This window comes from Indicator indicator, chromosome 22, assembly GCF_027791375.1.
Source record: "Indicator indicator isolate 239-I01 chromosome 22, UM_Iind_1.1, whole genome shotgun sequence".
Taxonomy (NCBI): domain Eukaryota; kingdom Metazoa; phylum Chordata; class Aves; order Piciformes; family Indicatoridae; genus Indicator; species Indicator indicator.
The window spans coordinates 6,808,923-6,827,031 of record NC_072031.1 but is presented as its reverse complement, the minus strand read 5'-3'; the positions used below and the strand labels follow the sequence as shown (position 1 = coordinate 6,827,031).

At 42.0% G+C, this 18,109-nt stretch overlaps 1 protein-coding gene across 2 annotated transcripts in view; it reads right to left on the bottom strand.

The window, feature by feature from the left end:
• CREBBP (CREB binding protein) overlaps positions 1 to 18,109 on the bottom strand; it is a 99,870-nt gene that overhangs the window by 7,753 nt on the left and 74,008 nt on the right. For both annotated transcript variants that reach the window (XM_054391340.1, XM_054391341.1), the window contains 9 exons: positions 12,527 to 12,607; positions 11,738 to 11,794; positions 10,500 to 10,577; positions 9,946 to 10,013; positions 4,759 to 4,909; positions 3,842 to 3,988; positions 3,281 to 3,394; positions 2,687 to 2,852; positions 774 to 941 (listed from right to left, as the gene is read on the bottom strand). In XM_054391340.1, the coding sequence (XP_054247315.1) occupies positions 774 to 941; positions 2,687 to 2,852; positions 3,281 to 3,394; positions 3,842 to 3,988; positions 4,759 to 4,909; positions 9,946 to 10,013; positions 10,500 to 10,577; positions 11,738 to 11,794; positions 12,527 to 12,607 (1,030 nt within the window). The remainder of the gene's footprint in view (positions 1 to 773; positions 942 to 2,686; positions 2,853 to 3,280; positions 3,395 to 3,841; positions 3,989 to 4,758; positions 4,910 to 9,945; positions 10,014 to 10,499; positions 10,578 to 11,737; positions 11,795 to 12,526; positions 12,608 to 18,109) is intronic.

Below are 18,109 nucleotides of genomic sequence, written 5' to 3'. Positions count from 1 at the left end.
GTATGCAAATTGTCATGGCATGGAAGGTGAATGCAGATTTTCCCCAGTTAAAGCTTTTCCCCAGTCAAAGCTTTTGGTTCCACCTCAATCTGCCAGAATAGTACACTTGTGCTCAAAACACCTTGCTGCAAATCACAAGCAGAAGGGACAGTATAAAAGTGGTCAGAGCATTTTCAGATGAAAATAAAGACAGAAATAAAAATTAATAATGACATTCTGGCCAGGACCTTGAAAAAAGTCAAGTTGCTGGTTTGGTTGTTTTTTATACACAGAGAGAGAATGCTGCTGAAGGAACATCAACATCAGGATCAATGTTTTACACCAAGGCAAAGCTTGCAATTAATACTTTCACATTTCAGCTCCCTGCTGTCACAAACAACTACCAAGAATCTGTTTCAACAACAGCAACATTCCATTCAGCTTCGTAAAATGCAGCATCTTTCAAAATGCAAACACTGAGGTGATTTGTGAAGCTGTGAACCAAAACCCAAACAACTGCAAGCAGGCAGAGCAATCATGATGTAATCCAAAAGCACCCTCACACATTTCTCTGAGACCAGAGATGCTGAACTGACACAACCGACTTCTGATTCTGTTAAGTGACAAGCCACCAGTCTGTCATCCAAGAAGGAAACCAGAAATGCAGTTAAAGAAGCCCTGATTTAACACCTGACATGCACAACCTTCTCTAGTCTGCTGGATGCGAGCTCTTTTATTTATTAAAGTGTTGTCAGCTTTCTGAGCTAGAAGCAGAGGATCTGAAGTTAACTCACCTCTGTTGTTTCACTAGCTGCAGTACTTTCTTCCTTCTTTCTTTCCTCTTCCTCCTGTTCCAGCTCCTTAATGCTTTCTTCCAGCACATTAGGCCAGAAATCACCTTCGAAGTAAGGCAGCTCCTTGGCACTTGTCAGCCTGTCCTCAGTTGCTTGTTTGAAGATGTCCTGTTGGGAGAATCATACAACACCAAGAGCACTAAGAGAGAGGAGAACCAGGTAATATCCAGTACACCTCGCAGCTCCTGGCAGGCCTCCTTTTCTGGGTGCAGCTCAAAACTGGTCTGGTAATGCTGGTAACAGCCCAGGCCCTGCCTATTAGACAGACAGGTCTGAGGCCCTCCTGAACCTCCATGATGCGATCAGTTCATGTTCCTGACAAGATGGGAGAGACTAAGATACCCCTGGAGAACATAACAAACGCTCCCTGGTCATGCCACCAATTAAAACCAAAGCCTACACCACTCAGCTTTTCCTGCACTGCTCCTGGACAAGAGCAGTAACTGCTCTAGTGACAGCAGGGGTGTCTCACCCAGCCCTTCCCCTTACCAATCCTAAGCCTGTAAGCAGTGGGTGCATGTCTGGCCTGTGATCATAGCTGCAACAGGCCTGACAACTGCAAGAATTGCTGAAGGCATCATTCAACTTCTGCATACAGGAATACCAAAGTTTGGTGGTGGCAGAGAAATTATGCACAGCCTGTGTCCTTCACTGACCACTGGCTGAAGTTCTGTGGACCATCCAGCCACAAAGTCTGGGGCCCACCAAGAGGAACAGGTACTTTATCTAGTGTTGTTCTGGAGGTATGTTTTTAACTGCATGCCATTAAACAAGCACATCTCAGACTAGCCAGATTTCTTCTTCAGATTCATTTCAAAACCACCCTATCAGGAGGCACAGATTTTCCAGTTTTGCTACACCAGATCAGATGACAAGCCTTGCTATATACTGTTCTGTTCCACACATTTAGTAGCTGTCACTGGTAATCAAAACATACTTTTTTTTTCCCCAGCAGTGTCACTACCATTAAGAAATTGTAAATTTTAGCACGTAAGGAGTAGCAAACACTGCCTTTACCTTTATTTCCTTGAGTGTGTGATACCCTCTAATTAGAAAAATCATCCTTTTTCTCCTCACGTGAAGAAACTGTTTTATAAGCATGTTTTTTTTTCTAGTGGAGATCAGTATTCCACCTGCTCCTCCAGAACCACCAGAAGCAAACAACTTCTATCAACCTTAAGAAGCCAGAAACCTCCTTGCTTTGAAGGCCACAGTGACAGACCAGTACATGAAGGCAGGTTCTTGCACATTTAACGCAGAAACCAAACCCAAGGAACTTTCAGTCTGAAAGGCAAAACCTCCAGAAACTCTTCAAAAATGAAGACACTAGCTGAGAATAATTGTGGAATCACAGACTGGTTTGGGTTGGATGTGACCTTTAAAAGTCATCTAGTCCAAATCCCTGCAGTCAGCAGGAACATGTGCAACTACAGCGGGTTGCTCAGAGCCTCAACCAACCTGAACTGTAATGGTGCCAAGGATGGGGCATCTAATACCTCACTGGGCAAAATGTGCCAGTGTCACCACCCATGGCCTAATAAAAGTTTGCCTTCGCTCCAGTCCAAATCTCCCTCTTCTAGCTCAAACCCATCACCCCTTGTCCTGTGATAACAGGCCCTGCTAAAATGTCTGTCCTCATCTTTCTGACCAGCCCCTTTAAGTACTGAAAGGCCACCAGAAAGTTTCCTTGTAACCTTCTCTTCTCCAGGCTGAACAACCCCAATTCTCTCACATCCTTGCCAAACCTCCCCCTTGTACAACACTACCACAGGGTCACATGTTAGGAAACAGCATTAGCCACCTTCAAATGAATAGCCCACAGAAATTAACTCCAGAAGTAAAGAGGAGCAAACCTTGTAGTCATGAATGATTCTCTCAGCAAATGCCTTGTCCAGCATCTTCTTATACCATTCTTGCAAACGTTTGGGTTTGGGTATTTTCTGATCAGGTGGATGGCAATGAAAAATATAATCATCTCCTTCACTTGGGGGACAGGCCCAGATGTGTCCTGTCACATACCTGTGTTTCACATATGAGAAAGAAAACCTCTTAGCCATTCCGACTGCCATCTTACAATCAACTCATGGAAACTGAGACAGAAATTCAGACCTCTGGTTTTGATTTTCCTTTTTTTCCTTCTTTTAACAAAGAACGTGAGGCAATAACCTCTCTTTATACAAAAGACGAGAAATGTCTGGGATACAATAATAAAGGTTAAACAAGTGAATCTCTTATAAAAAAGAAAGATCTATGTTGTCAGTTTAAGAATCCTAAGAACAGAAATAACCACCTTAGTAATAAAATCCAACTTTTCTCCCTGGTGCAGCAGGAACATGTGTCCACATACTTCAGAAAGGGCAGAAGGAAAGAGACTATCCCAAGTGAAAATCTACTTGGTGTCCTGGATAAACCAAGAAGGTTTCTTTCTTTCCAAAGTCCTCACTTACCCAAGTTTCTTCACATACTCCAAATATCCAATGAGGATTTCATGATAAACTGCAGTTCGCAGGCAGCGGGGGCGGAAGAAGTGAATACTATCTAGGTAGGATATGTACACACGCCTGTGGGGGTGACAGGAGGACAGAGAATCAGGTGTGGCTGAACCTGTGGTCCAGTGAGAGCTGACTTTTATACCAGAAACATAGACAGCCATGCTGAACAAAGGAAAACTAATAATGATGGCTGGACTTGGTGATCTTAGAGGTCTTCTCTGACCAAAACAATACTTTAAGAGATGCATTAAAACAATGTTAACATGGTATAAACAGTTGTCAGAAGCAAAAGATGTGCAGCAGTTTGTAAGACAGCAAGAGACAAAACTAAATGCAAACAACTCCAATGTTTTTGTTGTGATATTTGAAGTCATCTGCAGTCTTAGAGCAGGACACAGAGTTGAACAGTGCCACAGAATTGAAAAGTATCTCCCAGTCTTCTGTATTGGAGAAGCTGAGCAGTGAGTGCAGGCAGATGCTCTCTGCATGCAGCAGGGGTAGAGAGCTGCAGAGTACCTGGTGTTTGGCGGGGGGCAGTCGGAGCCATACTCCTGGACGTGCATGCCAAAGAAGCACACATCCACTCCATCGATCTCCTCGAACGCAAACAGAGCTTTGGTACGGTAAGGGAAGGATTCTGACATCTCACCAGAATCCACAAATCTGCAGGGAAGAGGGAAAACAACAACAACGACGAAAAGGCAATTATTAAACCAGTGTTCTACCAGAATAAGGAAGTTCTTTCAATCTTATTTTTAACTCATTAGGAACATTAAGGCAGGAGTTAAACAGGGGCAGGTCAGAGCTGTGTTACAAGAGGGAGTTCTGTTACTAGAAAACTCATGGAAAGACAGTTTCCATATAGCCAACACATGGCTGAACAGGCAAGCACTGAGCACCAGAGCATCCTCAGAAACCACAAGGCTTTAAAAATACCGCAGAGTAGAAAACCTGATGCATTCCAATGAAGTGATGTCACATAAACACTGTCTTCACAAATTACAAAGTACTTCATAGAATAAAACTTTTAAGCTTTTCATTTACAATAAAGCAAATTAAAAAGTGACTTCTGAAAACTGACACAACAAAGTGATGGCACAGAGTCTCACTAACTGTTCCAAACTGAAGTATGATTTCTGTAACGCTCATCAAAATGTGGTCAGAATATCTCGAGATTTAGAACACCAAGTCACAGTGTAATAACCAAAACCAGAAAGTGCCCACTGTCCCCTCAACCAGTCAAAATACAACTGTCACCTCCTCTGAGTCCATTTACTGAGTGCATTTACTTCCACAATCTTCCTAGTTTTCAAATATGCAGAAGGGATCAAGGTGCAAATAGGCATTTTGGTGATATTTAGGCAGGGAGACTTCAAAATACTAATAAAATCTAAAAAATCAGCACACTATATATTGTCATTTACAGAACAAACCTGGATTTCATTCCTGGTTTCACTTCTACTGTCTTATCTGAACTTGCTACTACCCTGACAAAGACCTCTCCAGCTTCAGGATGATTCTGGCGCCGCAGAAATTTATTTACTCGATCTTCCAAATGGTTTCCTAAGCGTGTAGTCTGCAGCCCTAGAAATGAAGGGGGAGAACAAGACAACAGAAGTGTGAATAGTGGGGAAATCACTGTGAAGTTCAGGGTGTTAACATGCTTGTGAGGACTTTCATAGAATCACAGAATGGTTTGGGTTGGAAGACACTTTCAAGATCTAGCTCCAACCCTGCTGCCATGGGCAGGGACACTTCCTACTAGACCAAGTTGCTCAAGGCCCCATCCAGCCTGGCCCTGAATGCTTCCATGCTTAGGAGCCTCCACAGCTTCTCTGGGCAACCTGTTCCAGTGCCTTACCACACTCACGGGGAAGCATTTCCTCCTAGTGTCTAATCTAAATTGAGTTTCTTCCAATGTGAAGCCATTATCCACACTTCCTCCTGTCACTCCATGCCTTTGTAAAAAGTCCCTCTCCATGTCTGCTGCAGCCCCCTTGAAATCCTGGAAGGGCTTTTCCACTTGAAGCAGGCTTACCTCCGTAAGAAAATTTGATATCTTTATTTATGCAGCCAAAAATGAAAAAAAGCCAAACCCATGCCTCTATGTTCTCACCCAAACCCTCTGTGTTCACACCCTCCTGTGGAAACAAAGCCCACTGCAGTGGGGAAATGACTTGGTGAGGGACCTAACAGAGAAGGCTTTACATAGCAGTTTTAAATTTGCAGGCTTATTTTATGAACACTGCAAACGTTTTCTCCTAACAAAACCACTCTCTGGCCCTCTGACAGTGATGACATCACTTTATAGATCTGGCTCAGTGCCACACCTTTTCAAGCAAAGCAAAGCAAATCAACAGAAATGAAAAGCCTTTTGACTTCAATGGAGATTTCATTGCTTTTCCTCTTCTCTTCTTTTCAAGAGAGCTTTTAGATTGAACAGTTACAGTAATCTGCACATAAAGCTTAAATAGTTCTTGCACAGTGATAGAGGTCTTGCAAAGTTCAAGTCCACATATTGTCCAGATCTCCTCTCATGGTCCTTTACGGTTACAATTAGGTTTAGTAGGGAGAGCTGTGATTGTGGGACTGCAGGATGTGATGGTTTTCAAACCAATCCACAGCAAATTACAGAAATTAAGATGAAGATTCTGGTTTAAATTAAGAAAACACAAGTAGCACACTGTTGTGATTTGGAGATTTAGGACTCTTTCTCTTATCCTGCTCTACTTACCAACCAGCATTTCTACTTCATTTTGTGGTCTTTTATCTTTTCCAAAGTGATGGTACACTCTACAGATGTTCATTTTACTAAAATCTAGTTAATTTTCAGCTCTCCATTGCTTCACTTTTCAGTTGTTATAGAATCACAGAGAGTTGTTATAGAATTGTCTGGGTTGGAAGGTTCATCTAGTTTCAACCCCCTTGCCATGGGCAGGGACACCTCACGCTAGATCAGGTTGCTGAGAGACCATCCAGCCTAGCCTTAAAAACTTCCAGGGATGTGGCTTCTATCAGCTCCCTGGGCAAGAGGCACAAAGATGTTGGATCTTCTTTTTCCTGAGCTTGCACACATAACACCACAGTGAAATATCACAGATGCATACAATAGTTTGGATTGAAAGAGATCTCAAAGACCACCTAGTTCCAGCCCACCAGCCATGTGCAGAGACACCTTCCACTAGACCACGTTGCCCAAGGCCCTCAAAATTAGATTCCAAAACTGGGGAATAAAAAAGTCACAGACACTCAACAGAAGACCTCACTTTCTAAAGGATTTCTATACTTTAAATGCCAAATGTGACAATCTTGGTTTACATCTTTTAGACTGTCCCCTGTCCAGTGAGATTCTGTGGTTACAACACAGACTAAAGATTATTTACCTGGGAACCAGTAACTAAATTTAAAGGCAGGTTAAAGCAAAAATAAATTACGTCCTTAAATAATTCCAATGCACTGGGCATTTCCCAGCCCAATACAACATATTTGGCTTCCCATTTAGAACAGCAGGGAGTTGGTTTTAAAGGAAATTCAAAGAATTCAAAGAAAATTCACAAATACTTTCTGAAGAAATTAATTTGATTTGTTGATTTGTCCAAAAAAACAGGAAGAAAAAAAGAGACAGCTCAATTTCAGCTGAGTTGGTGCATTTTTAGAGAGCCATTTTAGTTAACTCCACTGCCTTGTTGTGTTTTCACTGTATCATCTTTCCCATGCTAAACAACTAAAGGGTGTCTGCTTCCTTCCTTATGCTGCAATGCATTGAGACTTGAAATTCAACAACCAACCAAAAGACCAGATAAGATGATAAAAGAAACCAGCAGCATTAAGATGACATGCACTGTAAGGCAAGGATCTAAAAGCCATGTATTTTGATATACTAGAACGTGCAAATTCTTCTAGAAAGCAACTGCATTTTGGTTCTTGGGCATCTCTGACTTACTGACTTCCAGCAAAAACTCAGGTCTCAAAACTGCAGTGCAAACTTGACACAAGGCATCCAAACCAGTAACACCACAACAGAAGCTTTCAGGCTGCCTGAAAACCAAGTTTTGTGGCAGTAGCAATGGTCAGACAAGCTGGAAGAGGTGAGATTTAGACTGGAGATTAGGAAAGAAATTCTTTAGAGTGAGGGTGCTGAGACACTGGAGCAGATTGCCCCAGGAGGCTGTGGAAGTGTTCAAAGCCAGGTTGGATGGGGCTTTGAGCAACCTGGTCTAGTGAGAGGTGTCCCTGTCCATGGCAGGTGAGTTGTCACTAGAAGATCTCTAAGGTCCCTTCCAACCTAAGGCATTCTGTGATTTGCTACTGCATGAGTTACATTATGGTAACAGCTGAGCAGTAGCTGGCAGCTGAGGGATGTGATACCTTAGTTATTAGCAGTTGTGCCACCGTGCTTGAGAAAGCAGTTTAGTAAAAGGCTTTCATGGGGATGAAAGGGAAAGAGGGAACAAAGAGTCACAGATTCATTTTGGTTGGAAAAGATCTTTAAGGTCATTGAGTCCAACCATTCTCTACCTCTACCAAGGCTGGTGCTAAACCATGTCCCTCAGCACTGCATCACTGCCTCTTTGAAACACCTCCAGGGATAGGGATTCAACCATCTCACTGTGGTGCCTGGTCCAGTGGCTGAGAACCCTTTTAGTGGATAAGTTTCTTCTAATATCTAGCCTAAACCTCCTCTGGTGCAACTTGAGGACATTTCTTCTCATCCTGCCACTTGTACTAGGGAAAAGAAACTGATCCCCACCTGGCTCCAGCCTCCTTTCTGAGAGTTGTAGAGTGAGAAGGTCTCCCCTCATCTTCCCTTTCTCCAGACTAAACAACCCCAGTTCCCTCAGCTGCTCCTCCCCAGACCTATTATAGAGACCCTCCACCAGCTTCATTGCTCTTCTCTGGACCTGTTCCAGGATCTTAATGTCTTTCTTGGAGCAAGAGCCCCCAAACTGAACACAGTCCTCAAAAAAGCATGAAACACGTTAATATTCCAAATTTTCATTGCTCATGTTTGTTTTTCAGGTCTGTTTTAAGACCAAGATTTTGACAAGAGCAGGCTTTCCTTTCCTGTTCTTGAGTTTCCACTACATTACTGTGTGGCATAGTATTCAATCCCTGAAAACTGATCTCAAGAGCTGAGGCTTACAACTGGGTAAGGACTCAAACATCATGGGAAAAAGAAAACAATAGAGTCAGACAGGAGGGAAAGGAGGAGGAAAAGGGGACGAATGGAAAGGAAAAAAAAAGCAGCATTATTACCCTGTCCAGATCCCTACAGAACAGAACGGTTACTACCCTGAATTAAATGTCTGCTTACTCTAAGTAACGTCACAGAACAACTCAGGTGCCAAGGAAATGGAGCACTTCTTTAAGCTCATTTACATCAATATGTGCTGACTTCACAGCAGAGAATAGAAAAGACATCTGTTTAAAGTGGTTATCTAAAACGACACTTTTATGTCATCATTTTATTAATGTTCTCTTACAATCTTAATCTGTCTTTAATGAGGCTAATTTTAATCTTTTTAACGATACCACCCTGCATGCGTCAGGTTACTCCAGAGACCGTTTTGATTACTGGAACCTAATGTGTCTCATGCAGCATTATCATCTCCAAATTATCCCCCTTCAAATCTCTTATTATGCAATCAACCACACACGAAGCTACCAAGAAGCTACAGTTAAAGCAAAATCACTCCTTTAATACAGTTTGGAAAATTCAGGCTTGCAAAGTCACAGTGTGACAAGGTAATGCCCACAATTTCCAAGGACCAGAGAAGAATGAAGGAGGAACTGAGTGTGCCTTCAAGTTCTAGTTGTTCAAGTGTCTGAATCACCCTCTCGGTCTCCACACTCAACCTGATGCTACTGACATTGCATTTGCAAGCCTAGCCCCCGCTCTTCCCCCTCTCCAAAATGTGTATGAGTAAAAGTAATCAAACTGTTCTCTGATGTTACATGCAAAGAACACCTGTGAAAGGATTGCTAAGGAGACTGAGCCAACTTGACCTGGCAGCTTTTGGCACTCTCTTTGGTGCAGGTTTCAACAAGCTCATGACAATGGTTACTTCCAAGTAATCCTAGACATGTTGTGCAGTTGGTTACTGATTCCAGCAGACAGTTCTATACCACAGGCCACTCTAGAGGCAAGAAAAGCTCTTCAAATACATGAGTACTTGGCACTACCCCAGTACACCTGAAATGCAGTACAACTTGTTACTACACGTTATTTGAAGGGCACAGGGGTGACAGTAACTTACTACAGCTTCAATGCTACATGGAAACATGCCTAAATATAGCCAGCAAAGTGCACACAGCTTTATAAGCCTCCTGCTCTGCTCCTCCCCAGCCCCTTTTTTTCTTTTCTGAATCTTAGAAATTAAGGGCAGAGATGCCAGACACCTCAAGCAGCATTAAGACTGACCACAAACACATCAAGAGCAGGTCTTTAAAATGCTGATTACAATTCTGACAGCTGCTAAAGCCCTGGGCTGCACTACTCCCCATTTTGCAAACAGTCCTGTGCTGCCTGTCACGACAAGAGAAAATCTCAATCAAAAAGCCATTAGGGGTGGCAGGGAGAGGATGGAAGCTGAAGATAAAGACAGAAATATCAAACTCACTTTTAGCGCTGAATTTGTTTTCTTTACGTGTTCTACCAGTTTTCTTCAGACAATTATCACAGACAAACCTATTGAGGACAGCAACAAAAAAAAAAAAGAGCCAAAAACTTAGCATAAAACCATTATTGGCTACCTTAATCCTTATGTTTAAACCCATCATTGAAATATCAGAGTACAGTACAGTACAGCTTGTATCTTTCTGTTTCCAAAGGACTTAAAAGCCTTTATGAGCTGGTTTAATTCTGCCAAGCACTTACACCTGCTTTTGTGTTCTGCAGTACACAAACTTACCTCCAACCAGCTCCCATTGTCTAGCAGTTAGAAAGAAACCACAGAAATCTGCACATATTAACAAGTTGGTTTCATGCATATTTTCATTTGAATATACCGAAATGAGACCCCAAACACCAAAACATGTGTTTTATTTAGAAAGGCTTTGTCCTTTTGTACTCTTCTTAAAAGGCAGTGACTGCATATTAGAGGCAGAAAGCCTTAATTACATAAACTGCATCACTCTTACTGTACAAGGGGTAAAAAGCCAGCAAACATCTTACCCTGAAGGCCAAATAATATCATAATGTAATACACAAATCTGGTGCATCTTCCGACCACACTCTTTGCAGTCAACAAACCTGAGAAGAAAAAGCAGCCACTGATTACTTCTGTTGTTAAACAAATAATTTTCCAGCAAGAAAGGACCTTCCAACCCTCTGCTAAGAACTGAATCCACTTCCATGGCCCAATTTCTGTCAGCTTAAAAAAAATGCTTATAATAGCTTCAGATGCACATCTACCAACCTCATGTGCAAATAACATATAAAAGTGTGCAATTTACTAGTTTAAAAATAAGAAATGGACTTTCATCTTTGTCCTTTTCTAAGCAGAGCTCTGAGTCTTCCCAGCTTCAAAAATTCTGTTCAACAGTACCTGCATAGATTTAATTTTCCATTGTTGCAGCTACCACACACTAAGCAGTTGCTCAACTTAGTGTAAATGTAAAAACCAGTCATTTGTGAATCACTATGGCCAAGAAAACATGTATTAGCTTGTCTTTGCCTGCATGGGTCTGCTGGAGGCTTTTTTTGTGGTCAATTTTTTTTTAATGGGAAAACGGTAAGAAATCAGGACTACAATGTTGGTTATGGAGCCAAATGTAGACTGCTGAGATACAGCCCAGTGCCTTTAAAGGTCTGTTGGAGAAGCTCTGTTTAGTATTTGCAAAGATGAGAAAAGGAACCAAAATGTATTACTTCTGAAACTGGCAGAGAACAAAGGAAGATAAAGTCTTGTTTCAGTTAGCTAGGGACAGCAGGAATGGCAGCACAACACTACTAAGAAGTGTTCAATTTGGCTTTTACTGAGCTTCTGAGGGTAATACATGGAAAAAAGATGCTCTTCCAGTGGGCTGAGCACTCACTTGCAGAGAAGGTGTTTTGGAAGCCTATCTAAACCAGAAGAGGGAAATGCAGAGCTCTCCTCCGAGGTACTTGGGGCTTGGTGTGAAGGGCTGAAGGGTGTGTGCCCTGCAGAGCACACTTGTGAGATCACCCAAACAAAGAGAACTAGAAACCGCCATTAAAACAGGCTCACGTTTTCCTCTTGGGTATCAATGGCAGACAGCAAGTTCGTATGTTGTGCTACAAACTCTAGAGCAAGATTCTGCAGCCTGTTTGGGCAGAGATGGGGGAAAAAGGAAGATTTCTTTATTTTCTGCCTGATTTCCCAAGTGCTGTCTGAAGGACAAGTGAGAGCAGTGAGATTATGGTAAGAAAAACAACAGCTTGGTACTTACGGCTCTGGATCTAGAGTATCATTTTTCTTCTTCTCAAACTGATCCTTAGAGATGGTTCTAGAGACAAAGAGTTAATATGAAACTCAGTAGCACCTTTCTGTTAGAGGCTGAGAAAGTATCATGCTTTTCTGAATTGCAGCAAACAAGCAAAACTCAAGTCAGAAGAAAGAAATCTTTTCTATTCAGAGAGAGCAATTCAGATTTCATTTTAAGCTACAAACAGTATTTTTCCCACTTCACTTCTGTGTAAATTAAAACCAAAATAAGAGACCCCCAAAGATACACACATTGAAAAATCATAAGGAAGAAGGGAAGCTACTCTCAGTAAAGCAGCCAACTTCCAAACCAGCTTGTACTCAAGAGCGTCTGATTTTCTGGTCAGGCTAAGGATGAGCCTCTGGCTTCACAAAGAAAAGCTGTGTTTCAGAAGCTGAGACACCAGCATTAGCTGAAGTCCTCATTAGAGAAGGTGATGGATTAGTGACATTTATTGACACAGCTTCCATCCCCCAACCACATTATCGAGTGTGCCTCCACCCCTTGCAACCAGGCCATGTGCAGCTCTTGAGCAGACACAAGTGACATTGTTGGGTAGACTAAGTGACACTGTTGGGCAGCCAAGTGTTAATCATATGCTAATGTAAAAATCTCCTGGTAGTAAGCAAGTGGCATTTCCCCACCAAAATCACCACCAGCCCCCAGGGCTTAGGTCTCCAATGAGGACCACTCCTCACCCCCCCCGGCCCCCAACTGGAAAAGGCATCATGCAGAAGAACAGAAGCGACTTACGTTTGAGGCTGGGAAGGGTCATCACCCAGGGTGACATTCTCGCCCTGGATTTCAGTGAAACACTTCTCACAGAAGTGATACCTGTCAGCAAGAAGGCCATATTTGGGTGAACTGGTCCAGCACAACATACAGCCACCCAAGCACGGAGCCACCAACCAGAGCAGGGCAGATCACGACGACGAAAGGGGGGGCGTTGTTGGTTGATTGATGGGTCAGTGTGGACAATGAGGAGGAGGCACAGAGGGGAGGGGAGGGCAGGATTAGAGAACAGGGGAGGGAACAAACAGCACAGACGTAAGAGGTAAGACGCAAACACCAAGACAACACAGAGCAGAAAGCCAAGGCAAAGCACAGATTAGCATTCGGTCTCATTTTACACAGTACTAACAAGTCCTCGGGCCTCTATTCAGAATTTGGGGGGGATTGATAAGGTAGCTACCATGTGCTACATTGGTATAGACTTCAAATTTAAGAATTTGGATTTGATTTGCATTACTTCGGAAAAAAATGCTCTTTTTATTGTGACTGATGGGAGTTTCTTTTGAGTAAATAAAAAGAAAAAGCCTGTCGAGAAGCTTTAAGAATATTTATTATAGATTTAAGTAATTAGGAAATATGCTGAAAGCATTTACTGATTGATACTAAACATTGTAAAAACAGAAACAGGTGGTATTGAAAAAAAAATCTCTATAAAAATATTAAATCCTGAATTTATTTGGCTATAAGATTAAATGTGACCAATTGCTTAGCTAATATTATTGAATATAAATGAAACCAAATCCATACTCTAGACAAACATTTAACAGAAATGCAATCATGGGTCAGAGTTTCCAGCCATTTAACTATAGAAGTACAATATATGTATATATGTGGACAACATAAAATATTGTACATACATACAATATATTTATCAGGTACATTAAGGATGGGGAATTCAGCTTTACAAATTGAATATGAGGCTAAGCACAATTTCTGGTCACCAGACCAAGAGCCAATCCAAGTTATACTCAGCTAAACCACTGCTGCAGTTTAACAAAGCAAGCTGAGTAAATTGGAACAAAACTCTGTGAAAATACAATCTGCATTTGAAAAAAAAACCAACAACCAACTTAAAACAATAAATAAAATAAAATCAAAGTTGCATGGATTTTTGGGAGGTTTTTTTGGTGGTGGCTTTTTGTTTGAACTGGAACCAAAGTTGTTAGGGTCATTAATGAATGAATTAAAAAAAAAAAAAAAGGCTAAATGTTTGGAAAGGATATGAATTCACACATGAACAAAGGTAACAAAGAGAGGCCACAGCTGTAAAATGCAGGAAGGCCACAAAGGATCATCAAAATAAAGGAGCTTTATGGAGGATCAAGAGTGAGAGTGTAAGCAGCAACGGCAGCACAGTAAAACGCGGTTTTAGTACTCGAACACCAGACCCAGCAGGATGAAGTGCAAAAGGCATTGAACGAGACTCAGCGTCACAATGAACCAACAACTTCAGGGATGGAGCTTCATCAGCATGGCAGCTTGCCCCTCCAAACACATACTTGTACACTTCAACTGCTGCAACCCAGGTGACAGATCTCCAAGGCTGTGCTTTCCTGGAGCCAGCCAAAGCCATCTACAGGCACTTACTGAACCCCATGGCTCAGAATGCCCTCCTGTGACATAATGGCCATCGTGTCATCCTACGTTTTCTAAACACTTGTCCAATGGCACAAGCAAGCAGGAGCAGGTCCTTCAGCAGTGCCTGATGGATTGGGGGACAGACGTTCTGAGCAGCAAACCACGACCTCCCCAGGCTGCAGCCACGTCCCTGTTACCGCAGCACGGTTTACAAGAGCCTGAAAACTGCTGCAGACTCTGCCAACTGGCTCAGGCTTCAAGAGCTGCTCTGCCAGCCAAGAGCCACTTAAAAGCAGCAGCACACTCACTGTTCCCCTCTGCTGTGGGCTGATATCAAGAGGGAAGAGGTGCATTTTATCCCAGCTAATACAGCCCTAGCTGACATACAGCTGCAGCTTTGGTAGCAGCCACATGAGCCTGTGCCAGCCTACCAGCAGTGACACCGCAAGTGACTTCTCCTGGGCCAGCTCAGCTAGCATTGAACACATCACCCTCCCAAGAAAAAATAAAGCTTTTGGAGCTGAGAAAGAACAGAAGAAGAAAAAGGGGGGGGAAAGAGTCTTTCATTCATTCCTTCATAATGATTGGGAATGATACATAACACTGTGGTTACTACAGAGCAATGCTACAAGAGAAATTCAGGAGTGGATACTGACACAACACATTTCACCTACACTGACTTTACTTGTCCCTCACCCCATATCCTTAAATCAATAATTTTTTTAAAACCCCAAACACAAGATGTTCAGGATTTTATATCCTTTTACACATTGTCTATGTCCTTTTCTCTACAATGTGTTTCTTTATTTTTTTCTTCAATTAAAAAAACACCACTAATTATTTTTCTTACTAACAAAGTTGCTCATTTTAAGAGTCAGTCTGGGAAGGACTGAAACACAGAAGGATACAAGCACAAGAGCGTGTAGCTAGAAAAATCCACTCCCAAGGCTCCTGTTAACACTTTGCTACATTTAAACAATCCCAGAAATGGTTAATTCTGATCCATTTTCAGAATAATTTATAGCACTCCTGAAACTGAACAACAAGGTTGCCTTCCATACTGGGTTGAAGTCGCCCTGCAGAAATCAAACTGGTTCCACCAGTATGGATGTTTCCCTCTCTGCTTATGCCGTGGAAGCTCAGTATGACAGAGGTGAGCCACTCAGCTCATCAGCATGTTTAGCACCTGCTCCAGTGATCCAGGAATCCAAAAGGGAGCACATGCTGCAGCACCTGCTGCAGAACTGAAGTTTAACAAGAGCAAGCCTTAATCCATGATGTTAAATGAGGAAATAAAAATTGAAAGAGTGAAAAATGAATCAGCTAAAGATCATGAATGTTTGTCCATAAAATAACCAAGGTGAAACAATAGCTATAATTTATGATGAATGTGGACCCTCAGAAGAGGAGACTTGCTTGTAATTCACTGACTTTTGCATATCACTACAAACATTCAACAGACCCCTGAAAAGGGCACAATACTTTGGTTATTAAACAGCCAGCAAATATTCAGGGAAGGTACTGACTGCAAGACATCAAACATGCAAAGCTTTTCAAATGCAGACTGTTCAGGTAACTGGCTCCTGCTTATCAAAGAGGAACATTACGGTTCAGTACCCAAGTCCAGAAAAAGGTTCAACCTCTGTATTAAGAGGTGAATTTCCAACTCTAATTAATTGCATTCAAAGGAAACTGAATTAGTAACTGATGCTGGCACTGATATGAAATACCAATTGGTTTCGTCAGCTGGATATTCACACATGAGGCATATTTTCTGGACACTTTAACCTGAACTTCTGCCTTGTTATGGAAGTCAAACAGTTCTATACCAAATAATTAACTTTTAATCATTGAACTGTTGTGGCTGAATTAATTTATTCAACTGTGCCTAAATAGCATTAGTTGTAATTCAGTTCTGTGCTACGCTCAGCTTTCTTCTGTCTTCTATAATGGAAGAAGTCAAGAACATTTGACTAATTCAAAGTTCATCTGGAACAACAGAATTTGTTTTTCACTGATTTGTTATCTGTTTAAGAAAAATCTAAGATCTAAAGAACACTGTCACAGGAAAGTGTTATTTGGACTCTTTCAGAGCAAGACCAGCTGATGAATAAGGGCTTGTTATGATCTGGCAGTCAAAATGCACTTTAAAATACAGTGAGTGATCTTGCAAAATATTTTGTTAAGCCTCAACCCTAAAAGACCATTCATTGCTCAATTTCGTGGCCTGATATAGAAAATCTCAAGCCTCCAACCCAAAACGACCCCAAATCCCAACCTTCTCTCACAGCTGGACATGTTCCTGTGCAACCTGATCGAGGCGTACCTGCATTAGCAGGGGTGTTGGACATGATCTCCAGAGGTCCCTTCCAATCCCTACCATTCTGTGGTTCTATGACATCTGGATGAACCTGCTTCTGTTCTGCTGCTGGGCTACTGACATTCAGGCAAATCATCTCCTTTTCTTACTACTTTGAGCCTAAACACAATGTAAAGGCACTAGCATATTGGTAACAGGTAGGGAACTGAAAGTGCAGCACCCAGTCCAGAGGAACCCACTGCCCCATCGATCCCTGACCTTTTGCTAGCAAACCAACTGCCTTCTACTGAGTAATCAAAATTATTTAATGCTAACTTAAATGGGAAAGGTGTTACTGAAAGAAAAATGATCCCTCATCAATTATTTTTGAAGGCATGCTCTTTTCAGCTTTCCAGCAGTACTACCTAGATGTATAATGTGGAAAGTATTTGAAATTCTCCTACACAGAGTTGGTATTTAAGGGTTATTTTTCCAGTCCTGGCTCTTTAAATGCATTTTAATTGCTTTGTTTTTCTTCAGACTGACTTTAAGAGTTCACAGCAGCTGTATAAAATCTTTTTTGAGAGTTGTGAATTTACATTCCTCTATGTCAATACAATCTGCCTCACAAAGGCCACCTAAGACCAAACACACAACATACAATGACACATTTTCATCTCCACACTGTGCTGTTTCAGCTCAGTGGTACACAACAGCCTCACACCATCTTACAACATGTTTGGTGATGTGGGGATTGCCCTACAAGAGACCTAATAATGCAAGCACTGACTGACTGACTCAGTCCTGAAGCTTCAGTTAGACAACAGCCTGCTATGCTCTTCAAAGTTGGCAAGACCTAGACATCCAAGCCTCTGGAAAGCAATTCATAACTTTGTTTTAAACAGGGAAAAGGAAGTTTGTGTCTTAGCCCATTTATGTTTAGCAGGCTTTCTGTTATTATTTTCTGGGAGGGAAGGGAACATCTAAGAAACCAAAACCAAGGCCAAGTTTTAAGTTTGCTTTGTTGTTACGGCAATGCTGATGCAAGCATTAAATGGAAAATTAATGTTGTAAAATAACAATTGTTTAATAATCATACAACAATAATCATATTAGTTAAAAAAATAAGAGAAACTTGTTTTCATGGCTTTTCATGGAGTCTCTGGGTAGTTTTCAATGTTAATTCTATTTAAATTAGCTTTGAATTAAGTACTAACTAGGAAGAGAGAATGTAAATCTTGCAATCACAAAATGCCAGCGTGGTGGGGGTTGGAAGGGACCTCTGGAGATCATCCAGCCCAACCCCTTTGCTAAAGCACCTTGCCCAGGATTACGATATCCAGGTGGCTTTGAAATCTCTCCAGAGAAGGAGACTACAACATCTCTGGACAGCCTGCTCCAGGACTCCAGCACCCTCACAGCGAAGAAGTTTCTTCTCCTGCCCAGATGGAACCCCCTGGCTTCCAGTTTATGCCCACTACCCCTTGTCCTGTCACTGGGGCACCATGTACAAGAGTCTGTCCCCATCCTCTTGCTCCCCAGCCTTTAGCTCTTGCTGAGCATTGAGAATATTCCCTCTCAGGCTCCAGGCTAAACGGTGCCAGGTCTCTCAACCTTTCCTCCTCACGGAGGTGCTGTACTCTTCACTTGGCAGATTCAGACACTAA